General features: G+C 39.1%; 2 protein-coding genes across 4 annotated transcripts in view; one reads left to right on the top strand and one right to left on the bottom strand.

Annotated features, from left to right (window-relative positions):
* Window positions 1–904: 904 nt before the first annotated feature.
* Window positions 905–2,612, bottom strand: ascl1a (achaete-scute family bHLH transcription factor 1a). The gene is made up of 2 exons (XM_042511677.2): window positions 1,856–2,612; window positions 905–1,762 (listed from the first exon to the last, which is right to left on the bottom strand). The coding sequence occupies exon 1, from the start codon at window positions 2,469–2,471 to the stop codon at window positions 1,869–1,871; it is 603 nt and encodes a 200-aa protein (XP_042367611.2). The 5' UTR covers window positions 2,472–2,612; the 3' UTR covers window positions 905–1,762; window positions 1,856–1,868.
* A 4,531-nt stretch (window positions 2,613–7,143) lies between these two features.
* Window positions 7,144–26,265, top strand: part of itfg2 (integrin alpha FG-GAP repeat containing 2) — a 50,135-nt gene continuing 31,013 nt past the window's right edge. Inside the window, exons 1-12 of one of the 3 annotated variants that reach the window (XR_015775545.1) lie at window positions 7,145–7,536; window positions 8,538–8,633; window positions 8,875–8,916; window positions 9,259–9,436; window positions 9,525–9,664; window positions 10,445–10,593; window positions 10,677–10,771; window positions 10,889–10,942; window positions 14,368–14,459; window positions 14,579–14,696; window positions 16,056–16,229; window positions 25,493–25,584. Coding sequence is in view for 2 of the 3 variants with exons in the window: in XM_088072761.1 (XP_087928887.1) it covers window positions 7,441–7,536; window positions 8,538–8,633; window positions 8,875–8,916; window positions 9,259–9,436; window positions 9,525–9,664; window positions 10,445–10,593; window positions 10,677–10,942; window positions 14,368–14,459; window positions 14,579–14,696; window positions 16,056–16,229; window positions 21,126–21,193 (1,419 nt within the window). In the remaining variant the exon portion in view is untranslated. Of the gene's footprint in view, window positions 7,537–8,537; window positions 8,634–8,874; window positions 8,917–9,258; window positions 9,437–9,524; window positions 9,665–10,444; window positions 10,594–10,676; window positions 10,943–14,367; window positions 14,460–14,578; window positions 14,697–16,055; window positions 16,230–21,125; window positions 21,351–25,492; window positions 25,585–26,265 lie in introns of those variants that run through there. The other 2 variants (XM_042511803.2, XM_088072761.1) reach the window with 2 other exon arrangements.

Genomic DNA, 26,265 nt, shown 5'->3' with positions numbered 1-26,265 from the left:
GCAGCCTCCGCCCTACCTGTCAAACTTAGTTTTGCAGAAACACAAGCTCTACCTCAGAATCTGCGGGTGATTGCCAATCCGTGATGACCCTCCAGCTGCTTATGTAAAAGCCGCAGGCAAAGAAGTTTGTATTTTCTCAAAGTTTCGCTCAATGCGGAAAGTTTGGATGAAAAATACTTCTATCCGGGGGCTAAGAATTTGGCGCCGTCTCTAAGTTTAACCCCTTTTGTGTGCACGAACATTATTACAGATTGTGAATCCACGTAAATCTACTTTGTTTGTGTGAGCAAAAGTTGCGCCGTTTAAAGCTGCATCAGTCTCTCTTAGTGGCACCGAGCCCAAACTATTCGAACAAGGCGTCTTAACTCGAAAATAAGCAACTTTTCTGAAAAATTATGATTATTTTTTTTTCTAGGGTTTGGTTGCGTTAAGATCAGTGTCTTTGGATAAACAAAAATGTCAGTGCTTGTATTTTACAGCTGCAGTTATAGTAGGATTTCATAACGGTGCATGCTTTGAAACAGAGATGAAACTGAATTTTACGCACCTGTGGCACCAGATTTACTTTGCGGTTGCGCATAATTGATAAATTCAGTTTTGAGTCCAAAATTACAAAATACACCCTGCTGTGCGTTTTTGGCTGTGGGACATGTGACATAACTGTTTAAGGTGCCACTAAGTTAACTTCGACAAACTAGACAGAAAATATGACGTGCGTAAAATGTGCATAAATGTGCGTAAAACTTATTTCTTTTTCCTTTTGTCCTCAAAGTGCAGTACAGTCGAGCTCCATCACTCCCTCCAACTTTCCCCCTCCAGTTATCTGCTAAACACATGCTGAAAGTTGGACCCATACGTGTGCCCCCCCCAAAAGAAAAACAAGACGAATAATTCAAAATAATTCAGTAGCAAATCATTTTATTCTTGGACTAGAGTGTAGAAAATATGGTTATAAGACATCTTTTTTCCCAACATCTGTTTATGTGAAGACAATATAGAGCTGGCAGTATAAAGAGACAATGCATGGCCATTGCGCTCTGTTTGGACAATAGCTGCATAAGTTTTGATCATTGTGAACTTCATGACATAATGCAATAACATGGTTCTGCTATTAAATAAGACACATCGGTGCTAGAATAAAACGTCGGAGTGTCAAACTCCGTCTGGGAACCTCATGAACAGAAGAGCCAGAGAATAATAGACTACACGTCTACATAGGCAGGAGGTATAGAAGCAACTTCGCAATATATAGACAAAATATATACAAAAAGGATGTGTACAAAACATCTATAAATCTCTTACATACAAAAATATCTTAATATATTTCAAAAAAGCGTTTGATATAGAATTTTATAGAATAAATCCGCGACTTGGAAGCATTTTTCTGAATTAAAAGAGGTTTACCAAAGGGTTGGTGATTGGATTTAGCATAGTTTGAAGAGCGACGTGTTAAATAATGTTTTTAATGTGCTGCTGAATTCACTTAAGGGTTTTTGTGTTTATCATGGGCACAGAAGTTTGGATTCCCACGCTGTCAGGAGACCTCCTTAAATCCTTTGGCGCTGATCTCCGGCCTGATTTCACCCCAAAAGTCTTTTTTAAGGCCGTTATCTGTCTCTGTCTGTCAGTCTGGGAGGACTGGAGGGCGTTAAGTACGCGGGGCCAAAACGCGTTTGCAGTGCGTCTTTTTCTTGAGGACAGCCAGCCTCGTCCGGGACCATCCCAAGCGCACTTAGACAGGAAAGTGAGTTGATCCATATTTCTGCGGGAAGCGGAAGAAAAGAAAGTTTAAGCCACTAATTATGGTGTTTAAACTTTTTTATATGAATTTGGATATCATCAAGTTTATTCTCACCTTATTTGGATCATCAGAACCAGTTGGTGAAGTCCAGCAGCTCCTGTTCTTCTGGACTGAGCGGATCGTAGGAGCCCTCGTCGGATGAGTACGAGGACACCGGTGATCCCGCCATGGAGTTCATGTCCGCGGAGTATCCCTGCGACATGGTGGGCGACAGGACGCCGGACTGAAACGCCGCGCTCACCGCATCATGTTCATCCAGCAACTGCTGCAGAGCCCGGATGTACTCCACGGCGGAGCGCAGCGTCTCCACTTTGCTCATCTTCTTGTTGGCGGCGCCGTTGGGGACGTGCTCCCGCAGCGTCGCGAAGCCGTTGTTGACCAGTTTGACCCGGTTGCGCTCCCGTTCGTTCCTCCGCGCCACCGCGTGCGGCTGCTGCTGCGGGAGGCTGTACCCGAAACCCGCGAAGTTGAGTCTCCGCTTGCAGCGCAGCAGCTCCGGGGAGGAGGAGCGCTGCCTCTTGGGCTGCTTGGACACAGACTTCCCGCTGCCCTGGCTGCTGCCGCTCGGGCTCAGCTGGATGCTCTGCGCCGCCGCGGCGGAAAAGAAACACGCGGGCGGCATCAGCTGCTGCTGGCTGATGTTAATTTCCATCTTGGCTGTGAGGTCCATTCCCAGTAAATAAAAAACACAAACTTATAAAGAAATCACCAAGTCTCGCGGCGGTGCGTCCCGCTCGTGCCGTTCACGTGGTGTGGACGTTTGACGCGCACTTGTTTCAGTGGGGGCAGTCCGCTGGGCTGCTGCCTCGCGCGCTCCTCAAAGCTGCTCTGAGTCCTCGAGGGAAGACGCCACTGCTTTTCAATACGTTTGGATGGGGGACTGGCCACGCCCTCCGGTCGCGTGGATTCACCTTGGGTTCCTGCCCCGGTGCCGGTGCGTTGCGCGCGCCGGACGCGTGCCACTTGAAGCACTAAACAAACAGTCAGTGGTGAGTTTTTTCTTTCTCTCTATCTATCAGGAGTGTCTGAGAGGTGAGCGGCGGAGCGGAGAGGAAAGTTTTTAACACAGTTCCGTTCAGCACGAAAAGTTAACGACATGAACAGGAAAAAATACAGAACTTTAGAAACAAAATAACCTGTTTGTGCTCATTGTTAATGAGTTTGGTTGGTTAACGTTTATTAAGTTTATTTTGTAGTTTTTCTTATTGTGTTTGAGATCAAATACCAAGAAAAACGCTCCTTTTGTGCCTCTTTGCGTAAGTCAGATGTATCAATCATTTCCTGAAAAGTCATGTTTTATGAAGACTTCGTATAAAGTTGAGATGAGTGTTGGGACTTTCCCCTTGACGCACTTAACCCTTTGAAACCCGGAGCGACATCACCTTTGTTTTCCTGCTTTCAGATGCCTTTCACAAGTATTTAAAACTTCAACTCTGACCACACTGGGGCGATTTCTTTAAAAAAAAAAAAATCTTCAAATGCAAGACATTTGAAGATTTAAAAAAAAAAATCTAAAGCAAGGGAAAATGTTATGGAAAAAAGAAAAGCTATTTCTAATTATCATAAGTAGATATTTTTCAAAATCATGTTAAAAAGTTGCTACTTTTAAACCCCTTTTCTTTCTTTTTAGGCTTTTTTAAACTAATATCCAGGTAATGTTATTGTTTTTGTGTTTGTTTTTACTATTTTCTTGATTCTTTTTGGGTCCTTTATTTTCTTGCTCATTGTCCTCTTCTGTGCTTTTGAAATACATGAAGCTGGCTTGCTCAGGTTTCAAAGGGTTAAAGTTGTCAGAGAAGTTCAAAAGTTCATTTATCATTTCAACAGGTGACATTAAAAACAACACAATCAAAGTGTTTTGCAATCCAGTCTGGATAGTTAACAGAAAAGAGTGGACAAGTGTTGCAGTTTGTTTTGTTTCAATAATAAATTTCCATCTTTAATGAGTAATAAAACTTAAAAAATGAAAAAGATTTATGCTGGACTTAGATATCAGGGGAATCATATGCAGAATTCAGAATAAGACGTAAAATATCCGTCATTTGTTCATTTTTCGTTGTTTCTTCGCAGCTCTGGACGAAACTGTGGTGCTGAAAGACAGCTCACCTCGCTGTTGCGCCCTTCAGATTTACAGCCTTCATAACGCCCCTCATGCTGGAGTTCATCTGAGAGCTCTGCATGTGTAAATCAGCCTCTCGCTGCCGTTTCAACTCAACCACAGTCCAGTTTTATTGTTAACATTACAGACGCGCCTCAATGCCGCTCATTTGAGGCACCATTGTGCACCAGAGGCCGAATTTTCCACTTTGATTAGAGCAGATCATCAGCCGCGCACAGGCGGAACGGAGGGGCGCGGATCAGCGGAGGGGCCCTAAGAAGCTGCTCGAAGGAGGCTTTGTGTGTGATTGGATACACCCGGTGCGGTTACAGTAGCGCGGACGCGGTGTGTTCTGTCGATTATTGTCGCTTTGGAAAGTCCAGGATGATAAAACACGTCTTTCAGCGCGACACAAAACCAAGACAAACTATATTACCCCCCCATGTGTGCGTGTGTGTTTGCGCGTGCGTATGCGGTGCGTGTATATGCAGTGAAACATTGACAAACCATTTTGAGTTTTTGCATGACGCATGACGCTCGTCTCTATCCCTGCTTGCGCGTGCGTGCAATTGATGACTGTGTGTGCGTGTGTGAATTCCTATGTGTGCGGTACATGTAAGTGCAATGCACAAACCAGAATTACGATTGTGTTTCAGTTTGTGAGTAATTACTCGCTTTTACGCATGTTTTTCCTCTCCATTCAAGTTTATACACAATAAACTATGTGTGCGTGTGTTTGCGCGTGCGTGCGTGGTGCATGCAAGTGCAATAACTCAATTCAGAATACGGATTGTTGTTGTTTTTTTAATTTGTGCGTAATGATATCCTTTTACGCACAGATTTCTTCTCTATTCCTGTGTTTGTGTCTTTCCACGCGTGCGTACAGTTAATTTGTCTATGTTTGTGTGCTAGAGTGTGTTTTCGCATGCATGTGCGATGCATGGAAGTGCAATAATAACACGCAGAGAGAAACCAGAATCCGGAATGTTTTTTATTCATTTGTGCGTAATCATTCACTTTCGCGCACGGATTTATCCTCCATTTGTACGTCTTTACATGCGTAGTGCAATTAATTTGTCTCCGGGTGTGTGTTTGCGCGTGCATGTGCGGTGCATGAAAGTGCTACAACACTGAGAAATCAACCAGAATTTAGATTGTTTTTCAGTTTGTGCGCCATTTCTCTTTTTACGCAAGAAGTTCTTCCTATTCTCCTCTCTGTTTGTGTCTTTCCGTGCGTGTGCACAATTAATTTATCCACGCGCATGTGTGTGTGTGTGCAAATACCCGCTGTCCACATCCCTCCCTCGTCTGTTGCTTTATTTCTGTGCGCGTGCGTGAGTGCATGCGCGTCCTGAAGAGGGGATTGTAATAAATTGTGCAATTTTTCTGCACTGGATGTGGCATTCAAAATCAAGCTTGCATTGAGGAACCCCCCAGTCCAGCCTACTCCCCCTCCACCACCACCACTACTTTCTTTTCTTTCCCTCCCCCCTTATTCTCCCTCTCTCTCTCCCTCTTGCTCGCCCCCTTTTTTTTGGCCCAGCAAGAGAGTTTAGAAAAGAAGCGTGGGTTCTATTCAGCCTCCCCCTGCACCCCTTCACCACCGCCCGGCTTTCTGAAACCTATCCATGCCCTGTCAGTGTGCTTCCAGAGTCCAATTAGCGCTTTGTGAGGACTCTCTCTCTCTCTCTCTCTCTCTCTCTCTCTCTCTCTCTCTCTCTCTCTCTCTCCCCCTCTCTCTCTCTCTGTCTCTGCTGCTGGTCGTCCAGAGTCTGAGAGGGCGCTCCTTTTTTCTCGAGGGGCTTTCCAGTCATAGCTGAGTGTAATAATTAATATGACATCTGGGCGCCCGAGTTCTCCTTTAACCACTTTCTGTATTTTTCTCTTTTCTTTCAGGAGTTCTCTTTGCGGAGACAATAAAACAATAAACTCATAAACAGCCGTATCATCCCAACCCTCTCTGTGTATGTTGTGGGGGATAATCTTTCAATTTGTTTGTCATTAAAAACAGTTTTTCTTACTGTTTTGTTTTCTTACAGCAGGTGCATCATTAGTAATGGCTATATGTTGAAAGGCTAATGTTTAGTATTTTTTTAAAGCAGTTATTCTTTTGAACAAGTTAGTGCATTATCATGAAAAAATATTTTATGCAAAAAAATATACTGTGGATTTACTAAATCCAGTCAAAATAACAATTTACAACAATTTTGGATTCAAAATAAATGTGTGCAATAATGTACCTCTATGCAGCTGAGGTTAATTGTTGTAAAATGATATTTTGATTGGGTTTAATTAATCTACAGCACAGTACACTACAGTTTTTTTGTATAAAATATACTATTTTTTCATGCAGATGCACTAACTAGATAAGGCACACATGCTGCACGTGTTAGTGAGAAGCATTTATATTTTTTTTACACCTTTCATATTGAAGGAAACAAGCATACTGTATGTTTATAACAAGAAAATATAATAAACGGAGAAGAAATAACTGTAGGGTGAAAAGGGAGGAAACAAAAAACAAAACATACAATCCACCTGTTACAATCAGCTGATGGTATTTTGAAAATATCTGTCTGTACTGGACTTCTGCCTCCTCTGATGTTTTGTAAACACCTCCTCTCTCTTTAGTTTGCTGTTTTCTGCACAACATGAGAAGTTGTAATTGAACGCCGCCCTCTAGAGGACAACAGGGTGACTAGACACTGAGCGTGAAATACAACATTTATGTCTCCACTTTCCAAAACTGCAACACCCAAATTATTATATTTATATAATAATTATATTAACGTGCAAGGTGTTAAAGGGTTAATAAGAGAATTGAAAATACTACATTGCTAATATCTTAAAGAATTTGCATATGAGAAGGGTCTTTAAGTGTTGAGTGGGTGGAATAGTTTTCTGTTATAAAATTTATTTTTAGTTTAGTATTAGGTAAACCATTAAATATAGTAATAAATATAATATAATAATAATAAATAATAAATGTAATAATTATTAGATATGACTTTGTGAGGTCTTCATAGCTGCAAACATTTTATCTAAGTCCACTCCCACTGCTAGATGTCACTATTTTATTCTGCTTAGACAAAACTAGTCATTTTTTTTTACCTCCCAATTGTTAAGTATTTGTTAATAATCATTAATCAAGACTACAGTAGAAAAGATGTCATAACACATTTACCCTCAATAGTATTGTTTTTTAAAAGTTTGCAAAATGTATAATTTGGCCTTACTGAGCTACCGTACTTTTTAAAATCACGTGATTGTTGTTTACCAGGAACACCCGCGTATCTTGACTGAGCTAACGGCTATTTAGCCACAAAACACAGGCTTTAAAGTTATTTAGCAAAAAGTTTTTAACGGAAAGCAGTTTGGTGACAAAGATGTGAAGTTATACCACGCCGCTTATAAGAAGCTGACGTTAACTTAGCGTCTTATTTTACGAAAGCTAATGTGTGCTAAGCTAGCTGCCAAACAGCAGCTGCCCAGATGTTTGGGGAAAGTTAGCGGTTTTAAAATATAGCTAACATCAGGAGCTATGAGGTCCTTGAACTACGTTCAGCGTGTCAGTTTGGATTTTGCAGGAACTTTGTTTCCTCACGCGATCTGTTTGGGAGATGCAGACAACGACTCGGTACGTGAGCTAACTTATATTAGCTTCACCTGTGAATTATGTGCAACGTTACATTTACATTTAAAGCTCCTTTTCTTGTTGGTATAAAGCCGACTGACTCTCAAAATGCTCAAAAATTGCATGAAATTTGGTAAAACACTGCAAGACCTGTAAATACACTCTCTAAAAAAGGTTGACTGGCTGCCCGTTTATTTCTTTTTTCAACTGTATTTGTAAAATCGCAGAAATGTTCTCAACATTTTCAACAACATCTCAGCGTCCGATTTTAGTTTGACTTCAAGTAAGTCTTCATTAGTTTGAAGTGAGGAATGAAAATGAAGTTAAATTACTCGCAGACATCCTTTCTGGATAAAATAACTTCACAAAACAAATGAAAATGCACAATTCTCCCTTCACCATAGTCAGCTCATTTTGTGCTTCTGTGATAATTTTGTATCTTTGATGGGTATTTTTTTTGTATTTTTTGGTCATTTTGTGTCTCCTTGAAACCGTTTTGTTACGCTTCTGTTACTTTGTAATTGTTTGTTTTCTTTGTTGCTTCATTCAGTTTTTTTTTGAGATAATTTTGTGCCTACTTGGTCATTTTAGGTTTGTGTCTCTGGGTTTTTGTGTCTTTTAATAGACGTTTTTTTTTCTTTGTGTCTCATTGAAATCATTTTGTATCTCTTTGAGGTTCTCTGTGACCATAGTTTGTGACTGCGATAAATGCTGTGATTTTGGATTTTTTTAAAAAAAAATAAAACATGCCTCTGAGCTTCTAAGGGTATTTAAAATAACTACAAAAAATAAAGTAAAATAAGTAAAAAGTAGTTTATGCCAATAAAAAAGCATAACATCCTCTCCAGTGCTTAAAAATATACAATCTGTCATTGCAATATATCAGGACATAAACCATGAATATGATTAAAATCATTTTTCAGATATGTATTTTTTGATGTTTAAATTTTGGTTATTTCCATATTATGGTAAAGTAAATACGCTGTCTGTCCTGTTCTCTGCAGCTGAACGAGCTGGTTGTAGGGGACACCAACGGAAAGCTGCTTGTCTACAAGAATGACGACTCCAAACCCTGGATCACAAGAACCTGTGTGGGCATGGTGAGTACAGAAAACTTTGGAAATGTTGATTTAATAAAATTGATTTATTTCTCTTAATAGTACTACTGTTAATAATAATAGATGAGACTTATAAAGTGCTTTTCTAAGTACCCAAAGGCACTTTACGATAGAAAAATACAAATAAAGAATACAAAATACTGAAAAACGCTCGCATGAAACAAAAGGACAAATACAAAGTATAGAGGATATGACAGTAATATGATGTGTTTTGGTTTTCCAGCTGACCTGTGTGGCTGTTGGAGATGTCTGCAACAAAGGAAAAGTAAGTTATGAAATGATTGGTGGCAGTGCATCATGACTACTTTAAGTGGTGTTTTTCCTCCCTTGCACACTTATTTGCACATTTGTGCTCTTTTTTTCCTTGCTCTTTTTAATCTTTTTGGCTTTTTGTTTGTTTGTTTTCTGTAAATGCATATCTTTATTATTATTTTTTTTATTTTATTATATGTTAAGTGCCTTCCTTTGTATATATATTTGCGTTTTTTGCCCTTTTTAACGCATAGTTCCTTCAGTTGCTGCTCTCATATTTGCTGCTATAACAAAACGATTTCCCTCCCGGGATTAATAAAGTATTTCTAATCTTCTCTATTCTGTTGTTTGTCAGAACTTTGTCGTAGCTGTTGGCGCGGAGGGCTGGTTTCACCTCTTTGACCTCACAGCTGCCTCTTCAAGTAAATCCGATTCATCCAGTCAGCATGAGTTCATGTCGTCTGATGACCAGAAGCCGCTCTTCACCCAACATATTCCTGCCAACACCAAAGTCATCCTCATCAGTGACATCGGTGAATGACTGTCTAACGTAAAATATATGCATCCTTTGTGTTTTGCCTTTTGAACTTGGACTAAAAGGCCATCCTGTGTGTACTGTAGATGGTGACGGCCGCTGTGAGCTGGTGGTGGGCTACACAGACAGAGTGGTGCGAGCTTTCCGTTGGGAGGAGCCGACAGAAGGGTCAGACGTTGGACCTGGACAGCTGATTCTGCTGAAGAAATGGCTTCTGGAGGGGCAGGTACACTACGCCTCGGCTACGTGGATTATTATCTCAGCATACAGTGAAGTGAAACGATGCACGTCTTAAAGCTGCAGTTGAAAACTTTTACCCAAAAAACGCTGTGTCATGCATGCTGAAACTGTCACTACATCCTCACTGTATTATGGAGACTGGTAGGCTGTGAAAAGAGTCATATTCCTCTGCCTCCTCGTAGTGCTTCTGATGCTGTTCGCTTGAATCCGCCACACATGAAGGAAAACAACCAATCAGAGAGGAGGAGTCTCTAACGCAGCTGTCAATCAAACTCTCAAACCAGGCAGCTCTTTAGCTGTGAAATGAGAGAGTTTGTTTTGACTGTTTTCAACGTGTGTGTGACAAACTTTCTCATTCTACAGCTAAACGCTAAAATATGTTTCTGTTTTTGAAAAAATGTTCTTTTCTTATTTGGGGTGTTGCTTCTTGCAAAGTGTTATATGACTGTAAAGTCTGTATGTTTTGTTTTTGGACTGTTGGTCAGACAAAACAATCAATGACACGTAAATCTGTGCATCTCTAATAAGAAGACATCAAGAGACATCATTGGAAACTGATTTCAAAATAGGCCACAGGTTAACTGATATTGATCATTAGTTGCACCCCTGCTTTTAACACCAGTTTGATTTTACATACATTTACTGCATCAGAACGTATATAAATATAGAAAAATATGCTTATAGCTTTTGTGAAAATGATTTATAATCTTATAATCTGATCTCACAAAGTAAGGTCTGGTGTTTAGTGATGATATCTGTGCTGCAGGTGGACAGTTTGTCAGTGAACCCGGGTCCTGAGGGTTTACCGGAGCTCATGGTGTCTCAGCCGGGCTGCGGCTACGCCATCCTTCTGTGTTCCTGGACCCAACAGGACTCCAGCGGCTCCGGAGATGACGCCCCCGCCACCCCGGGGAGGTAAAAACTCAAAGCAAAACATTTGAGACATGAAGAAACTGTGATTAGTGACTTTAAACACGTTGTGATTTCTGTGCTGACAGTGAGGGACCCTCCAGAGATGTAGTTCTCCATCTGACCACCGGGCGGATACACAACAAGAACGTCTCCACTCATCTTATCGGCAGCATCAGTAAAGGTACCAAACAGCAGTTTTTCTCCACTATACACAAAACTTTATATGTAACTCATAAGTTTCATCTCATGAAAAGTAGGTATAACTTTCTGATAAATTTTGATGTCTGTTTTTCTTCAGGCTCAAAAGAAGAATCTTCTAAATGCGGCCTGTTTGCTCTCTGTACTTTAGATGGTAAGTCGTGAATTTAAAACACATTAAATCTTTATTTGGCAAGTAGAAGAGTATATTTCATTATGTTTGCTTTCACACCAAATGAAGTCAGGTGACTTTGCCTGTTTAGTTTGGTTTTCTTTATCTGATATGAAAGCTGATAATTGTACCACAAAGATATTTACCTCAGTGAGACACAAAATTACCTCAATAACATACAAAATTATCTCAAGGAGACACAAAATGAGCTCAGACACAAAAAAACAACTATGAAAAGGTGCAGAAAACACAAGGAGTCATGAAAAGTCTACAAAGCAACTTAAAACAACCAAAGAACCAAAAAGAAACAACTACAAAGTAACAAAAAATGACTACAAAGTAACACAAAACAGTCACAAAGAGAGACAAGTTGACTACAAAAAGACACAAAACAGCCAAAGAATTACCTAAAAAAAGATACAAAATCACCATAAAGGCACAAAATGAGCCCAGAGAGAGAAAAACAACTCTAAAAAGAAACAAATCTGTGACATAAAAGACACAAATCCCACATCTGTTTGTCCAGTTGCAGTCTCAACCAATAATACTCATAATCAGTTATTTTTTGGTACACTTTTTGTGACGTTGGAGACCATAAATACGTAATGTGCTGCATAATTTGCCGCCGGTCTCCTGATTTCCCCATGTGGGTCTCTGTGTGCTGAAGTCTGCAGTCTATATGTTTACTCTTCTTGTAGAAAAACAGAAGTAAACCAAAATATTTGTGAAGAAAGCATCCTTATCGAAACCATCAACACAAGGTAAAAGATAAATTCATAAGAGCTGCATGTCTTGTGTTTTCCTTTGTGTATTTCGTAGTAGTAATACTATCTGCGGTAAACCCTTCGACATATGGCGGTGGGTGTTTTTCCTATGCAGAGATTTTTCCTGGTGGCAGCAGATAACTGGCAAACAGCTCCCAGAGCAGCTGGAGAGTCCATCAATATTTAAAGACGAGAGGATCTAGTCGGATTATCTTCACTTGAGGCTTCCGCCTGCCAACATTTTACACTCACAATCTCCCTCTTGGTGACAACTTGATGAGACAACGTGGAGAAAAGAGATTATAAAACCATTAGAAGTTAAAGAAGTACACCCAAGAAACATTAAAGGAATATTTCCCCCCCAAATAATCATTTGTATATTTATTCTCACCCTGTGTTAAGTTGAACTGGGGAAGAAAACTGTTTTTTTTTCTCATGCCTCCGAGGTGAATAAAGAATAAAAAATATGGAGAAAATTGAAGACTGTGTTAAGTTTACTTTTAATTGCTCCTCTGACATGAAATACTTGAAGAGAAAGGTTTTTGTGTCATTGGCTGTCCTCTTATCAAAAGCAGCAACAATGAAAAGCTGCACATCGACTGTAAGAGGCAAAATGAATCTGACAAAAACAGTCGCAGCAGAATGAACTCTGAGTTCAGTCCAAACATGTTCTTGCCAACAAGGTGAGAAAATCAATCATGGCACTAAAACATTGTGTAACTGTGAAAAATAATCTTTGAAATGATGTTTAAAAATACAGGCAGTTATCATTTCTCTCTAAATCACCCCCTAAAATTATCATTTGTATGTTAGTTACTCGCCCTGTCTTATGTTAAGTTAGTAAAAAAAAATAAAATAAAATTCTCTCATGTCTCCATGGTGAACGAAGAATCCAAAAACTGACGTATATCACATGACATCATATGCTCTTCAGAGTCAGACTCCATTGACAAAAAACGTAATTTTACTTCTCTGAACATGGGAGCTGCTGGTCGACTGCTGCCTCGATCTGTAGCTTGTTTGTTATTGTCTGACTCTGGTACATCTGAGCCAGGCAATGCCTTTTTTTTTAATTCATATAGCATATTTCATACCAAAATCCAACCCAAAGTGTTTTACAGATTTTACATAGTTAAAAGAAACAAACGATAAAAACACAAAAGCAAGCAGTCAAAAGCTCATAAAAGAAGTGTTGTTTTCTTTTGTCTTTAGGTTTGTTTTTTGTTCTTTTTTGCATCTTTTCTTTTGTGTTTTGGATAAGTATCTTTTCTTTTTTTAAAGATTTTTTTGGGCATTTTTGCCTTTAAATGATAGGACAGCTCAAGTGTGAAAGGGTGCAGCAAAGGGCGAGGCTGGAATCGAACCTGCGGCCGCTGCCACGAGGACACAGCCTCTGTACATGGGCCGCACGGTCTATCCACTGAGCCAGCAGGCGCTCGTTTTTTGTTTTGTTTTTTTAAATGATATTTTCAATTGCACAAACTGAAATCGGACACATTTTTGGAATTGCAGTTGCACTGTAATAACTGTTCATAAAACCAAATCTTTGCATGGAAACATTTAGTAATTTGGTAATTTGTTGTATTCTTCGTTCATCGTGGAGACATGGGAGAATAACGTTTTTCTCACAAGTTCAACATAACACAGGGCGAGTAACTGATTTAGAAATGATGACTTTGCGGGCGAAGAATTCCTTTAAAAGACTCGATAACTGGCTGTATTTCAACATCGTTTCAAGGATTATTTTTCACGGTTACTCAGCGCTGAAGTGTCATGATTGATTTTCTCACCTTGTTGGCAAGAACATGTTGGGACTGAACTCAGGGCCGAGTTCATCCGCTGTGACTGTTTTGTCAGATTTATTTAGCCTCTTTAATAGATGTGCAGCTTTTCATTGTTGCTCTTTTCATACGAGGTCAGCCACGTTATGACACAAAAAACCTTCAAGTATTTTGTTGAAGTATTCAGAGGAGCCTTTCAAAGTAAACTTCTAAGAATCAGTGTTTGTCAGACAGCAGTATTTCTGGAGATTTGTTGTTTTCTTTATGTCTTATTATGGCTTCAAATATTATTTTCAATGTCAATTATGTTTTCAATCAATTGGAAAAAATGATCTATAAAATGAGAAAAAAAAAAGGAAAAATGATGATCAGTTTCCCAAGATGCTGTTTACAATCTTAAAACTACAAAACTTTGTACACAACCCCAAAATATTCAGTTTACCGTAATGGAGGAGGAACTAACCAGAAAATATTCACATTAAAGAAGCTGGAATCAGAGAATTAAGTCCTTTTATCCTTTAAAAAAAAATACTCAAACCAAATTTTTTAAATTTATTTAACCGTAATTTATACAGGTAATCTCATTGAGACACGGGGTCTAATTCTCAAGGGAGACTTATTTTGGACAACATGCAATATAACAACAATTCATTACAGTAAGATTTATCAATACAGAACATACAGCATTTACGTGGAAGTGCCAAGTGGCAGCAGATTAAAAAAACCAAAAAAAGTTTGAGATTAATTTAATATTTGACTAGTGCTCGATTAATCAGCAGCAGCATAGCCGTGGGAGCTAAAAACACGTAGAGTTGTTCTTTAACATTAAACTTGCGTCTCTTTCCACCTTTAACTGTCACAGGGACCCTGAAGTTGATGGACAGCTCAGAGCAGCTGCTGTGGTCCGTCCAGGTGGACCATCAGCTGTTCGCGCTGCAGAAACTCGACGTTACTGTGAGTTTTATTTCTGTAGAGCTAATTTCTTTTATTTAATTGACTGATTTTACCACATTTTATTGGGCAAAATGGCGTGATCGTTGAGGTTCACGGCGGGGACGTGTGTTTTCTTCCAGGGTGACGGCAGAGAGGAGGTGGTGGCGTGCGCCTGGGACGGGCAAACCTACATCATCGATCACAATCGGACTGTAGTGCGCTTCCAGTTCGATGAGAATGTCAACGCGTTCTGTGCCGGTGAGGGACCGCTTACCTTACCCGAAAAAATTAAGATACCAGTGCCCTTAAAATGAGATGTCAACATACTTTTGTGTAGTATAACCAAACTTTCTTATGTTTTGACGGCCCCTCGTTGCTCGGTAGACCACGCACGTACCTCACGTAGGCTGAACACTCAGTGATAATAATAATCTTTATTTATGTAGCACTTTTCAAGATTAAGCACAAAATGCTTTTCAGATTAAAAGATTTACACAATAAAAACAAAATAATCAGAAACCCATCCAGCCCCTCCTCGGACCCCCTTATGACATAACAAAATTAGGAACATTAAGAACGTTAGATTACAAATATTAAACAGCACTGCGTACAAGAACAGGTGCAAGTACAGATGGCGGCTTTGTACTTTTTATTAAGACTGAAGAAGAGCACGTAGCTCGAAACATCAGTTGTGAGTGGATCAATAAAAGCTGAAAGGGGAGATGAAGTTTGCAGACTTTTCTCTATTTATTTTAGGGTACAAGTGCAAAAATACAATTTCATAAATAAATACGTATAATGTAAATAATAGAATTAAGCTCATATTAGCGCATAAAAAAATAAGAGTAGAAGAAATAACGGTATGTATAAGCAGATAAGCTGCTAATGTAGGAGATGAGCTCATATTACACGGGTAGAGTGCAAATAACAAAACAAGCTCTTACATTTAAAACAGGTAGAAATGTATATGGAAGTGCACATGGGGGAAACTAAAACAAGACCAATAAAAAAAAGTTCTTGAAAAAGTCTTGTAAGTCCTTGAATTTAACCCTGTCTGAGTTGAGTTTGTGTAGGCTTGAGTGGGTACAGGAGAGTGGGCAAAGTTGTATAATTAACTGTCTATTTCTGTAAAAAAAAACCAACAAAAAAACACACAAACCTCATGTCACCAGTAGGTGGCAACATTGAGCTTTGTGATTTTTAGCTCTTCCTCCTACTGTCTTTTCTCTGTGTCCTTTTCAAATCTTTCTGCAGTGTTTGAACAAGCCGCAGTGTATTTGAGTGAGCTAATATGAGATGTACAGTAGTAAGTGGATTAGAGAAACAGACTCTGTTTGATCTGCCTTATTCGTTTGTGTGTGTGTGTGTATGTGTGTGTGTGCACTCTCTCCTCTCTGTTCATTAAGGCAGATTAGACTGCTTCCTCTGTTTGTGTAGAAGCTCTTCTGCCACACAGAGACACATATTAGCAGCCCGGCATCAGCAGAGAGCAGCTGATGTGTTCATTAGGATTCACATGACACACTATATGACCTGCCTGCCTGTCACATAGTGAGTGTTATAACAAAAGCTTGTAAAATGTGAAGTTTGAGTGTGTTTTTGTGTGTGTGGTTGCAGGCCAGTACACATGTAAGGAGGGTAAAAACAGCCCCTGTCTGGTCTACGTGAGCTTCAACCACAAAATCTACATCTACTGGAAGGTGGAGCTGGAGCGTATGGAGTCCACCAACATGTTACGCATCCTGGAGCAGAAACCCGAGTTTAAGAGCCACCTGAAGGCGCTGGGAGTCGGTAAGTACACCAGCGACTTAAGAGGCAGTAATTAAAAGGGTTGGTTCAGCTCAGATTAGAGCATCATTCATCAAATTAACCCCGACATCTCTGTTTGTGGCGTAATTGGACAAGAAAGCGACTGTTTGTTGTCAAGTTGTTTCCATCCAGCTGTAACAGTCAGACTCTGACCTGAATACTAAAGAGGAGGGAAGAATAAAAATGATCCCAACATGACAGATTTTTACTGCTAACAAGATCCTGCCCGCTGGCGAGTTTAATGGGCGTCATGCAGCAACGACTCATACATACAGATGAATTCTTAAAGAGACACGTATGAGTGATTTCAGAGAACTTTTCCACCACTTTTCTCTTGTACTTTGAGTTTTAATCATGCCTGAGAATTTTTGTTTTCTATTTTGATTTCATGATTTCATTCGCATATTTTGTTGTGATTTATTCTTATCTGTTGCTCTGCGTGAGTCCAGGGAGAGTTTGTCCTCTAGCGCCATCAGCAGGTCAATCATCCTCAGCTGTACTTTGTGTTTAGTGCTAATAATCAAATGTGAGCACACTAACACACTAAACTTCTAAGCATAATATATATTTACCTGAGGAAAAAACTACTTTGTTTAAAAACAAGAGCAAAGTTTTTCCTATTACATTATTTTCATGATTCTGAGGTAATAAACAGAGCTTTTTTTCGAGTCAGTGTATTATGCTTCTCCACTTAATGATAATAATAATAATACTAATATGTATAGCATTTTTCATACAAGACATGCAGCCAAACGAGCTTTACAAGAAAGAAATCAAATGCACCAGGTGCTTCACAGCAGAAACACATAAAAGACAAAAAGACACAATAAAACCTGCATGTAAAAATCAAATAAAATCAGAACAGAACACATAGAATGCATCTTCAAACGGATAAAATCCACCTGATAAAACTAGTAAAATTAAGATAAAATAAGGATATAAATTTGTGCACAGTGCATAACATAAAATGGAAAATAAAATAAATAAAATATAACCCACTGACATTTATAAAATAAGCATAAAAGCAGATTATTTAAAATTCAAAGAATCAAGGAAAATAAAGCATCTTAATGCTGTGCAGTAGTACGCAAGTGCAAAGCAGAATGCAAAGCAGCCAAGTTGGAGCTTGTTAAAGGCTAAAGTGAAGAGATAAGTTTTTAATTTTCTTTTAAAAATATTTAGGGAGCTGGCTTCTCTGATATCTATAGGAAATGTGTTCCAGAGCTTTCTGGCTAAACTAAGACAGTGAACATGATAAACATTAACCTGCTCAACATCAGCATGCGATCTCACGTCTCTTCTCACTGTGAGCATGTCATCACGTGGATATCAGCGTTTCGTGCAGCCTCACAGCCTTTTGCATGATTGTAGACTCCAGCCTTGCGTCAAACCGGTCTTTCTTTATCCAGCGCTGCTCTGTTGAGTCATCGTAAGCAGCTGTATTCATGTTTTCAAATTGCTTTGGGTCTCCTAACACGTCAATCTCAGTTAAATATGTTACATTTTCGTCTGCTGATTTCCAGCAGCAGAAGTTAAAGCTGTGCTGTGCAGAATTTTTTTTTTTTAACTCTTGGAGACATTTTTGTGAATGAAACCTGCTCACAAATGGAGCAGAATGAGAATAAAGTTTATCACCACATGGGTTTTTCCAACCTTTTTCACAGGTAGCACAAAGAGCGGGAAAGTCGGCGTAGGGATCAGGTCTTGGGTGTTTGATGGGTCAAACTAACACAGGACTTTCATGAGGGAGGTCGCTGTTTGTGTCTAGTGTAAAAGTCAACTGACTTATTTTAACGTGATGAATTTATGGTCTTCACATAATTATGTCATGTTACATAACTGCGTCACTTTAACACTTACTAACGTCCGGTATGTGGCAAACGTTAGTTTAAAGGAAACGCATGTGTGTGTGGCATGTGTCCTGTCATCACTTTTCCATAACAAATCAACATATTGACATACACATGAGGAAAGAAGTTAGTGAGTTAACTCATTCAAGAAGCCTCAAATCCAATTTTTCATTTTTACCCCCAACTGTTTGTGTGTGCCTGTCAGTCAACTGTGCTGAAAAGGCTGAAGTATTTATAGAGAGACTGTAATCCACGAGCACACAGAGCACAGCAGCCAAGGACGCCGCTCTCTGACTCTTTTTCTCTTCTTCTACTCTCTGAAAAAATAACATTTCTGCTGTCCAGCTTCTTTCCAAACAATCCTCCTGACAAACAATGTTTAACTAGTGTCAATGACTTGGTTCATCAGTGTGAATGCACACAATGTTTTGTTTTTCATTTCCTGTTAATTTCCTCGTGCTAAAACATTAATCTCGCCTTGTGCATTTCCAGCCTCCATGCATGTCATATATACAGGAGGATGAATCTAATGAAATTACAGATTAGTGTTTTTGCTCTGCATGGATGACCAACTAGTCAGCCGCTTCATGTCAGAGAAAAAAACAGTGAAACGAGTGTAAACCTGTTTAGCGAAGAAAAAAATGATGACCCACAAACACATGGTTTTCACATTGCGGATAAAAAATGCAGGCTCCAGCTGATTTCTCCGAAGCCCAGTGGTGGTGTTAGCGTAGCTTCCTGCTGCCTCTGTTAATAATTCAACCTCTGGGCCTGTTGTGTTTCTTTTGACTAGGATTTCACAGGCTTGTTACCTAACCCGGTGTGGAAAATGTCTGATGTAGCAGCCAGGGGACAAGGGAACAGAGAGGAGGAGAGATTGTGATACAAAATAATTAAATAAACATGTGACTGCAGATGAAAGTGTGAAAATATGTCTGATATATAGAGTGTGGAGGAGGGGATATCTGGCTTTGCATGCTGCATGAGCATACATGTCAAATCTCACCCAAAGTGTCCTCAAATGTAGCTCGAGGTGCTTTAATTTTCATCTGCAGTTTTACTGAAACATATGCTCAATACATACACAGAAAGGCAAACGCTATAAGTTAAAAAGCACATGAAAAATAAAATAAAATTGTGCTGTAGTTGTTCGCTGCAGCAGCCCTCAGACTCTTCTCTGTCGGTCATCCACTTTAACCCTTTAATGGGCATTATACATGCACAGTTGACATTTTTTGCGATCAAATTGCTGCACTAAAAACTCTGCCAAACCCAATTTGATTTCGTACAGATGTTTTAACTGATGCATTTTAGCATTTAGATTGTACTCTTATTCTATTCAATTCTTTTTTATTATATTACATTGACTATTCCTTTTTTCTCATGCATTTTTTTCAGATTTGTTTCTAGATTTATTTTTATTTATATTAATTTAGTTTTCTTTCTTTTTTTTAAATAATTTATTTATTGTTTGAAGGCACTTTTTAAAATGTAATATGCTAGGAAAAATGTTTCCTCTTGACAAAATGAAGCATTTTGTTAACATATTATACTCTATATTATTATTATTAGAATTACCTGAAGTCAACACACTGTTTCACTTGTCTATCTGCTTTGTTTTTGGGTCATCTGAAAAAAACAAAAACTGAAAAGTTGCTAAATGTGGAGTCAGGAATTTTTCCCAAAAAAATAAATGATTTGCAAATGCATCTCATTGTGTGACCGTTAAAGGGTTAATAGCCGCCCTGGCCACCCATCACCAAAGGCTGATGATGAAGAGTCTGTCAGCTCTCCATCTCGCTGTGGGAGGATTTCTGAATACGGACGCTTCCTCCTACATTCAGTCACCAGCTAGTTTCACTGCAGTTTGACTCTCAATGCAAGAAGAAGTTTGACTGCTAAGAAAGTCCTTATGAAGTTTATTTGGTCACTGAGGGGTTAATTCACAAAGGATTGCACGGCTGCTAAACCTGCACAAATAAGACCAAAAGAAACTGTAATTCTCAAAGCACCTGCAAAGGGTTAAATTCACCCCAAACTGTGCTGCTAAGAAAATGATGTCTTGGTGCTCCTGGTCCATTTGCATGTATTTAAATGAGGTAATGAACCTCACTGCAAAAATAGTTGAGTTCACAGAGATCAGCGCTAACAGCCACGTCCAGTTACAGTGAGATTATTCGTGTCATCACGGAGGAGGAGGTAACAGACGCGCACCGACAGACTGGGAAATTAAAAACCAAATACACTTTCTCGCTGTCTCATTTCAGTTTTTTGTCAGTCTAAACCTGCAGCTTGTGTTCGGAAAATATCATTTTTATTTTTAATAGTCATTGCTCCGCCTGTTGTGTTCTTCCACAAAGGCAACATTCATGCTTTGTCACACGGATAATAGCAACCAAGATATGTAACATTTGTGCATTATTATGTAGCAGTCATTTTGAAACTTTAACAAAGAAAAAACCCAGTTCCTTCAGGATTTCAGGGGCTGTTTTGGCATCTGCTGCTGTCTGAGATGCATTATATCATGGCAGCTTTTCTAGAAACTTCCGATCCATGTTGTGATGTTTTTATTTTATTTATTTAATTATTGTTTTTGTAATGAAATTGCAGTGGGTGGCACACATTAACATGTTGTCAAAACGTCACACTTGTGCCGCCCATGATCATGGCATCGGTGTCACGTCTCTTAGATAATCACTGTAGAAACGTTGATATGATACATATGAAATGTACAAATGTAACATATTTGTGGTTTGCAGAAACTTCCAGTGCAAACATTTTCCTCCAGTGACTGGCTTGTTGTAATCGGATGCAAAAAAGGGCAAATTACACTCAGCTGCAGAACTTTCAAGGCGTGTTTTCAGTTTAATATCATTAGCGCTGTTATCTTCTGTGAATCAGACCCTCTATCGGGGCGGATAACGATCACAGTTCACGGTGCAATCAGCGGCTGCAATCCAATCTTTGTGAGATCGCCCCTGAGTTTCTCACATCAGCTGTCAAAGCCACGTGTGTTTTCCCTCCACAGATACAGAGGACCCAGCAGCAGTGAGAGCTCTGGTGGCAAATGTTCTTTACGAGGATTCACAGAGTTAACACACACACACACACACACACACACACACACACACACACACACACACACACACACACACACACACACACACACACACACACACACACACACACACACTCTGCTGTCTGTTTCCCCCTGACTGTAAATACTCTGTTAATAAACAACTGAATGCCTGTCTCCTGTGCTGCTGGCCTTGTTATTTGTGTTACTCGCCGACAGACGCGTCGGGTTCAGGTTTCTGATCTTCTCTGTGATCTCACATGCACACGCGGCCTCCGCCGTTGATATTCTGTCCGCCCATCGAGGCTGGGAGAGGAGGAGAGCTCGAGGTACAATCCAGGGGAAACAACACCCTGTTTAACCTCCCGTTTTCACCGGTGAGAGTGTGTGAATCTGAGTGAGGAGCATCAGCTGTGGCATTATGCAGCTGTCAGTTCCTGCTGACATGCTGCTCAAACACATCAAACATAGACCTGAGTGCCTTTTTCCTTTTCATCCCGCGTATTCTCTGGAGACTTTCTTTTATCCGGTGTATCATCTCAAAGATATAAAGCTTCAGATGTTAGACACAACATTTGTTGACAGTGTTGTTTGTCAGTGCCTGCAGGGCGTGACGATCAGACGCCACTCTTCCCGTTGGGAGGATCCTATATAACCACCTATGTACACTGCCTGTCGTTAGCTCATGCAGTATAAATGAGATGTGTGTTTATGTAAAGGGTAAATGTGGCTCAGGTGTCCTGGTCGGCCGCAGCCTGGCGTCTCTCCTGTGTTTCTGCCCGTTAGACGAAGGCTTCACCTATAAGACCACGTCTCTGCTCTCAGTTTCTCAGATTTTTTTGTCTTCACTTGTTTTTGTGTAAGATTCAAGTGACTATTTTACCACTAAGTAGTAGCTATTGTTGGTGCATTTTAAAGGAATACTTAACCCACAAAATGATGACTTGTATATCAGTAAATCACCTTTTTTTGTGTTTAATTTATGAAGTCAACTTTGCTTTTGTGGCATGTCTCCGCACTGAACGCAGAATCCAAAATTTAAGTAAATTTATGAACTGACGTCAAAGTGGTGCACATTTAACAGCAGCAAAACTCATCAAAACATCTGTTTACAAACTCTTACACTGTGTGTGGTTTCTGAAGTCTCAAGTGTCATTTTATACGCTTGTCCTTGAACCTACTTCTGTTTTTCACAGTTTTTTACAGAAACAATACGAGGATGTGTCATCAGCGGAGGCTGTTGCATAATGCACAACAGAAAAAATCAATAGTAGCATCGCAAATTAAACAAAGTACCTGCAAACTTTTCTTCCATTATTACACATATTTGTTTTTTGGTTTTTTTTGCGCATAAAAACAAGCATGAACCAACAACTAATTAGACCATTGTATGCTCTTTTTTTTGTTTTTTAAGATTATTTTTGGGGATTTTTCCCCTGTATTGATAGGACAGCTGTAGATTGACAGGAAATGTAGGAGAGAGAGGGGGAAAGGGGCGCACGCTCTGCCAGGTGAGACAGAGGTCGCCCCGTTTCTGACGAGAGGCTTCTCTGCTGACTCCTTCTCCATCTCCATGGAGAATATTAAAGTGTCAAGCCGACATCAGAGAAATCGTGGTGTTTAAAGCCCCCGTCTCGCCGTGGGCGAAGCGTGGCAGACCGTAGGCTCGGGGTGTCACGGCCTTAACACACCCACTGATGTCATCACTGTTTGCAGTTCAGTTTAAGAAAACCTGCTTTTTTTGGGTTGCAGCTGAGAACCAACATTTTTGCTTGTAAGCAAATTCTTTTTAGGTCAAAATGCTCGGCTCAGTTCGAAATTAGGTCCTGGTTCCATGTTGGTTTGGAGCCTTTTCCGATGTTTCAGTGCCACAAATGCTGGGATGTGTCGCTGAAACAACACAGGATCGGCGTAAACACAGGTGGAAACGTCAGAAGACAACTAGTTTTGTTGTTTATTGTTCTGGAAAAGTAGTCTGGTCAGCTCATATATCACTTCACGTTAGAAACGCGGGTTTGATAAGAATGAAACATGCAAATGTCACGTATTTGTGCTTTGCAGAAATGTACAATGTCAATATTTTCTTCTGGTAAATGGGTTGTTGCTGGCATTGATGCAAACATCACAAATTAGCTGCCCGTTTAAACTGGAAGAAAGTGAGGCAGATTGAAGGAAATTTAGCTCCCTATAAAAACATACAGACTGATAACGGCCCCTTTCTGTTTATCTCATTTCATTTTTGATCGGTATCATTTTAATAAGGGAACTCAATGAGGGCCAATGACTCTGACCTCGTCTGCGTACGTCATCAATCAAGCATTTGGGAATTATTTTATGAGTTTTTATGATAATAATGTTGAGTGTTAATGTCAGGAAGTCTTCTACATTATTAGATAAGTTAACCCTGTTTCTGCTGTCAACACATCCAGCTGCAGTTTGTCCTTATAAGACGAGAACATTCCTGCGCCGTTAGATCAGACTCATTTGTGTTTATGACCATTAATGGTCAAGCAGGACCCGGCCGATGCGTCGCCTTGTTGTTCTTATGGATCCTATCTGTTACGCGGGGATTTAGGTCTGTTAGTTTGGACTCGGTTGTGTTTGAATTAACCCTCACTTCCCCTGATTCCCCAGAGAAATGTTCAGTATGCAGAGTCCTCCCTGCTTCACATTATAAATCCTGTGTGACTGTGACCTTTGCTCCCTGAGCGAGCAGGCTGGACATAAAACACGTCTGAGACATCTGACCCTGGGACATGACCACACAGGGGTACAGACCGTGTCGTGGTCTCTCTGACCTTGTGTGTATTTGTGTGTGTTTGGATCTGTTTGCAGCTATTTTAGCCGCAACATTTCTTTTATTGAATATAACCAAAGCAAAACTGCCCTTTTTTAGCAGCGTTATTGCATTCTGGAAGTTGGCCCAAAACAGAAATTTCCTCTGGAGAGTTTGTTGTTTTGGATTTATTTAACTTTTTTTATATTCTGTTTTTCTCAAAGGAGTATCAGAAAAATCTAATAAGGACCCTGATCCTGTCATTTATATTCTAAGGTCAAGAGTTTTTAGGATCATTTTGAAGACTTACAGAGTAAATGTTACTAGTTTTTCAAAATAAATCAAAATAAATGTATTATTGCTTTTTGAAATGTCACATGAGAGGCAACAAAGAGAAACTTTATGGATAGAAAGTTTAAACTCTTTGTTCCCAGAAGGAGCAGATTTTCACTTATTTTTGTTTTTTTTATAGAGAGCAGAGGTTCAATAATCGTTTTTAATATAGATTCGCTCATTGTTTGTGTTACATTTATTCATTCATTTACTTAATTTGTGCATTTAATTTTCTCATTTTTGTTTAAACTTTACCTACTGTTTTTATTTATCACGAAATATTCCAAGCACTTCATTATTTTATTTTTTATTTAACTTCAATTTTATTACATCTTTTACATTTTTATGAAATATTTTCATGATCTATTTTTTACCTTTTTTTTTTTTTTTAACTGTTTATTAATTTGAATATTCATTTAATATTTTGTTCTCATTAAATTTTGGAGTTTTCTAGTCTTTCTGATTTTTTAAAAATAAATAATAAAAAACATTTATTTTTTCCTCACTATTTCTATTGAATTATTGAATTGAATTATTTTTGATTCAGTCTTTTAATTTTAAAGTTTTAATGAAATATACTACCTTTACCATCATAATGATAATTTTAACATGTTGATGTTTAGCAGGTTTAAAGTTTAACTTTTTCTCCATCTACGTTTATTGCACAGCTTTGTTGAATATTCACTGCTGATCAATTATGTCATTCTGCAGTCTGTTATTTCTGAGGAGCAGACTTCCTATGAATAACAGACTGCTGCAGTTTTCGACTCTTAAGGACAGCAGTTCAATTATTTTTGAAACATTATATTATCCTTTTTAAATCAATATTTGCCAAATTATTGATTTCTTTAGAAATATGTTTGAGATAATGCACTGGAAGCGGGTCATTCTTGCAAAATGAATCCAAAAGGGTGATTCAAGACCCTGATGTGAAGTGAAAGTTGTTTAGAATCATCTTAAGCGGGTTAATTTCTATTTTATTGTGTACATTATTCTTTATTTAGCATGTTTACATGCTAAAATATTTGCTATTTAGTAATAAACACAAATACAGCTGAGGCTAGTTGGTGAGACATTTTGCCAAAAAACACAAATTTAAAGTAGAAAACATAAAAATAAAGAGTTCACCAAAGTCAGAGGGATCCATCAGCATTCAACAAGCATTCATGGTGATCCATCGGACAATAGTTGAAATATTTGTCTGTTTCAGTCTGAACAGAAGCGCTGGATGTGGACCGATTCATCGACCAACCGATCGACCGACGCATCGCCGTCCCCAGAGCCGAGCTGCTAACGTTTAAGGTAGGACTTTGCTTATGTAGACAACAAGTCAAACAGGTTAAGACATCACGTACCATGTCTTTATTATCTAAAAGACCTCAGCCATGAGACATTTTACTGAGTAATAAACCCATCAGGAGGACCCCGTCTATAGAGCCTGACAGCACGATATCACACTGCCTCCAGGCTGCTCTCTGCTGTGATCGTCTGCAGCTCTGCTCACTTTCAGATACATGTTATATAATCACGTTGCATGATTTAAAATAGAATACTAAGCATCTGTTTTGCAGCCTAACATCGACACACCCCATAAGTATACTTACAATATAATTAAAATGAGTAGATTAATGATTTCTGTGGGTATAAAAGAATAATTTAAGACATTAAATTAAGGTTTTATAAAAAAACAAAACATTTTATAAACTCAAAAGTAAAGAAATTATTATTTAAAATATAAAAAAACGTATTTATTCAGTCAAACAGGAACAAACTGACAGTATTGTAATTGGAACTCAACATATCTTCACACTCTTAGACCCAAAATAGTAATTTAGCAGCCACATCGGTACAACTAAACACCAAATTATTACAGTGCAGAAGCTAACGAGGTCACTTTAGGGTTCGACCGATATTGGTTTGTCAGGGCTGATACTGATATTGGTTATTAGTAGTTAATCAGACTGAAAACTGATTTTTGGAACT

This window comes from Plectropomus leopardus, chromosome 22, assembly GCF_026936395.1.
Source record: "Plectropomus leopardus strain MGB_pleo_1.0 chromosome 22, ASM2693639v1, whole genome shotgun sequence".
Lineage (NCBI taxonomy): Eukaryota > Metazoa > Chordata > Actinopteri > Perciformes > Serranidae > Plectropomus > Plectropomus leopardus.
This window is presented reverse-complemented; position numbering and strand designations above follow the sequence as displayed.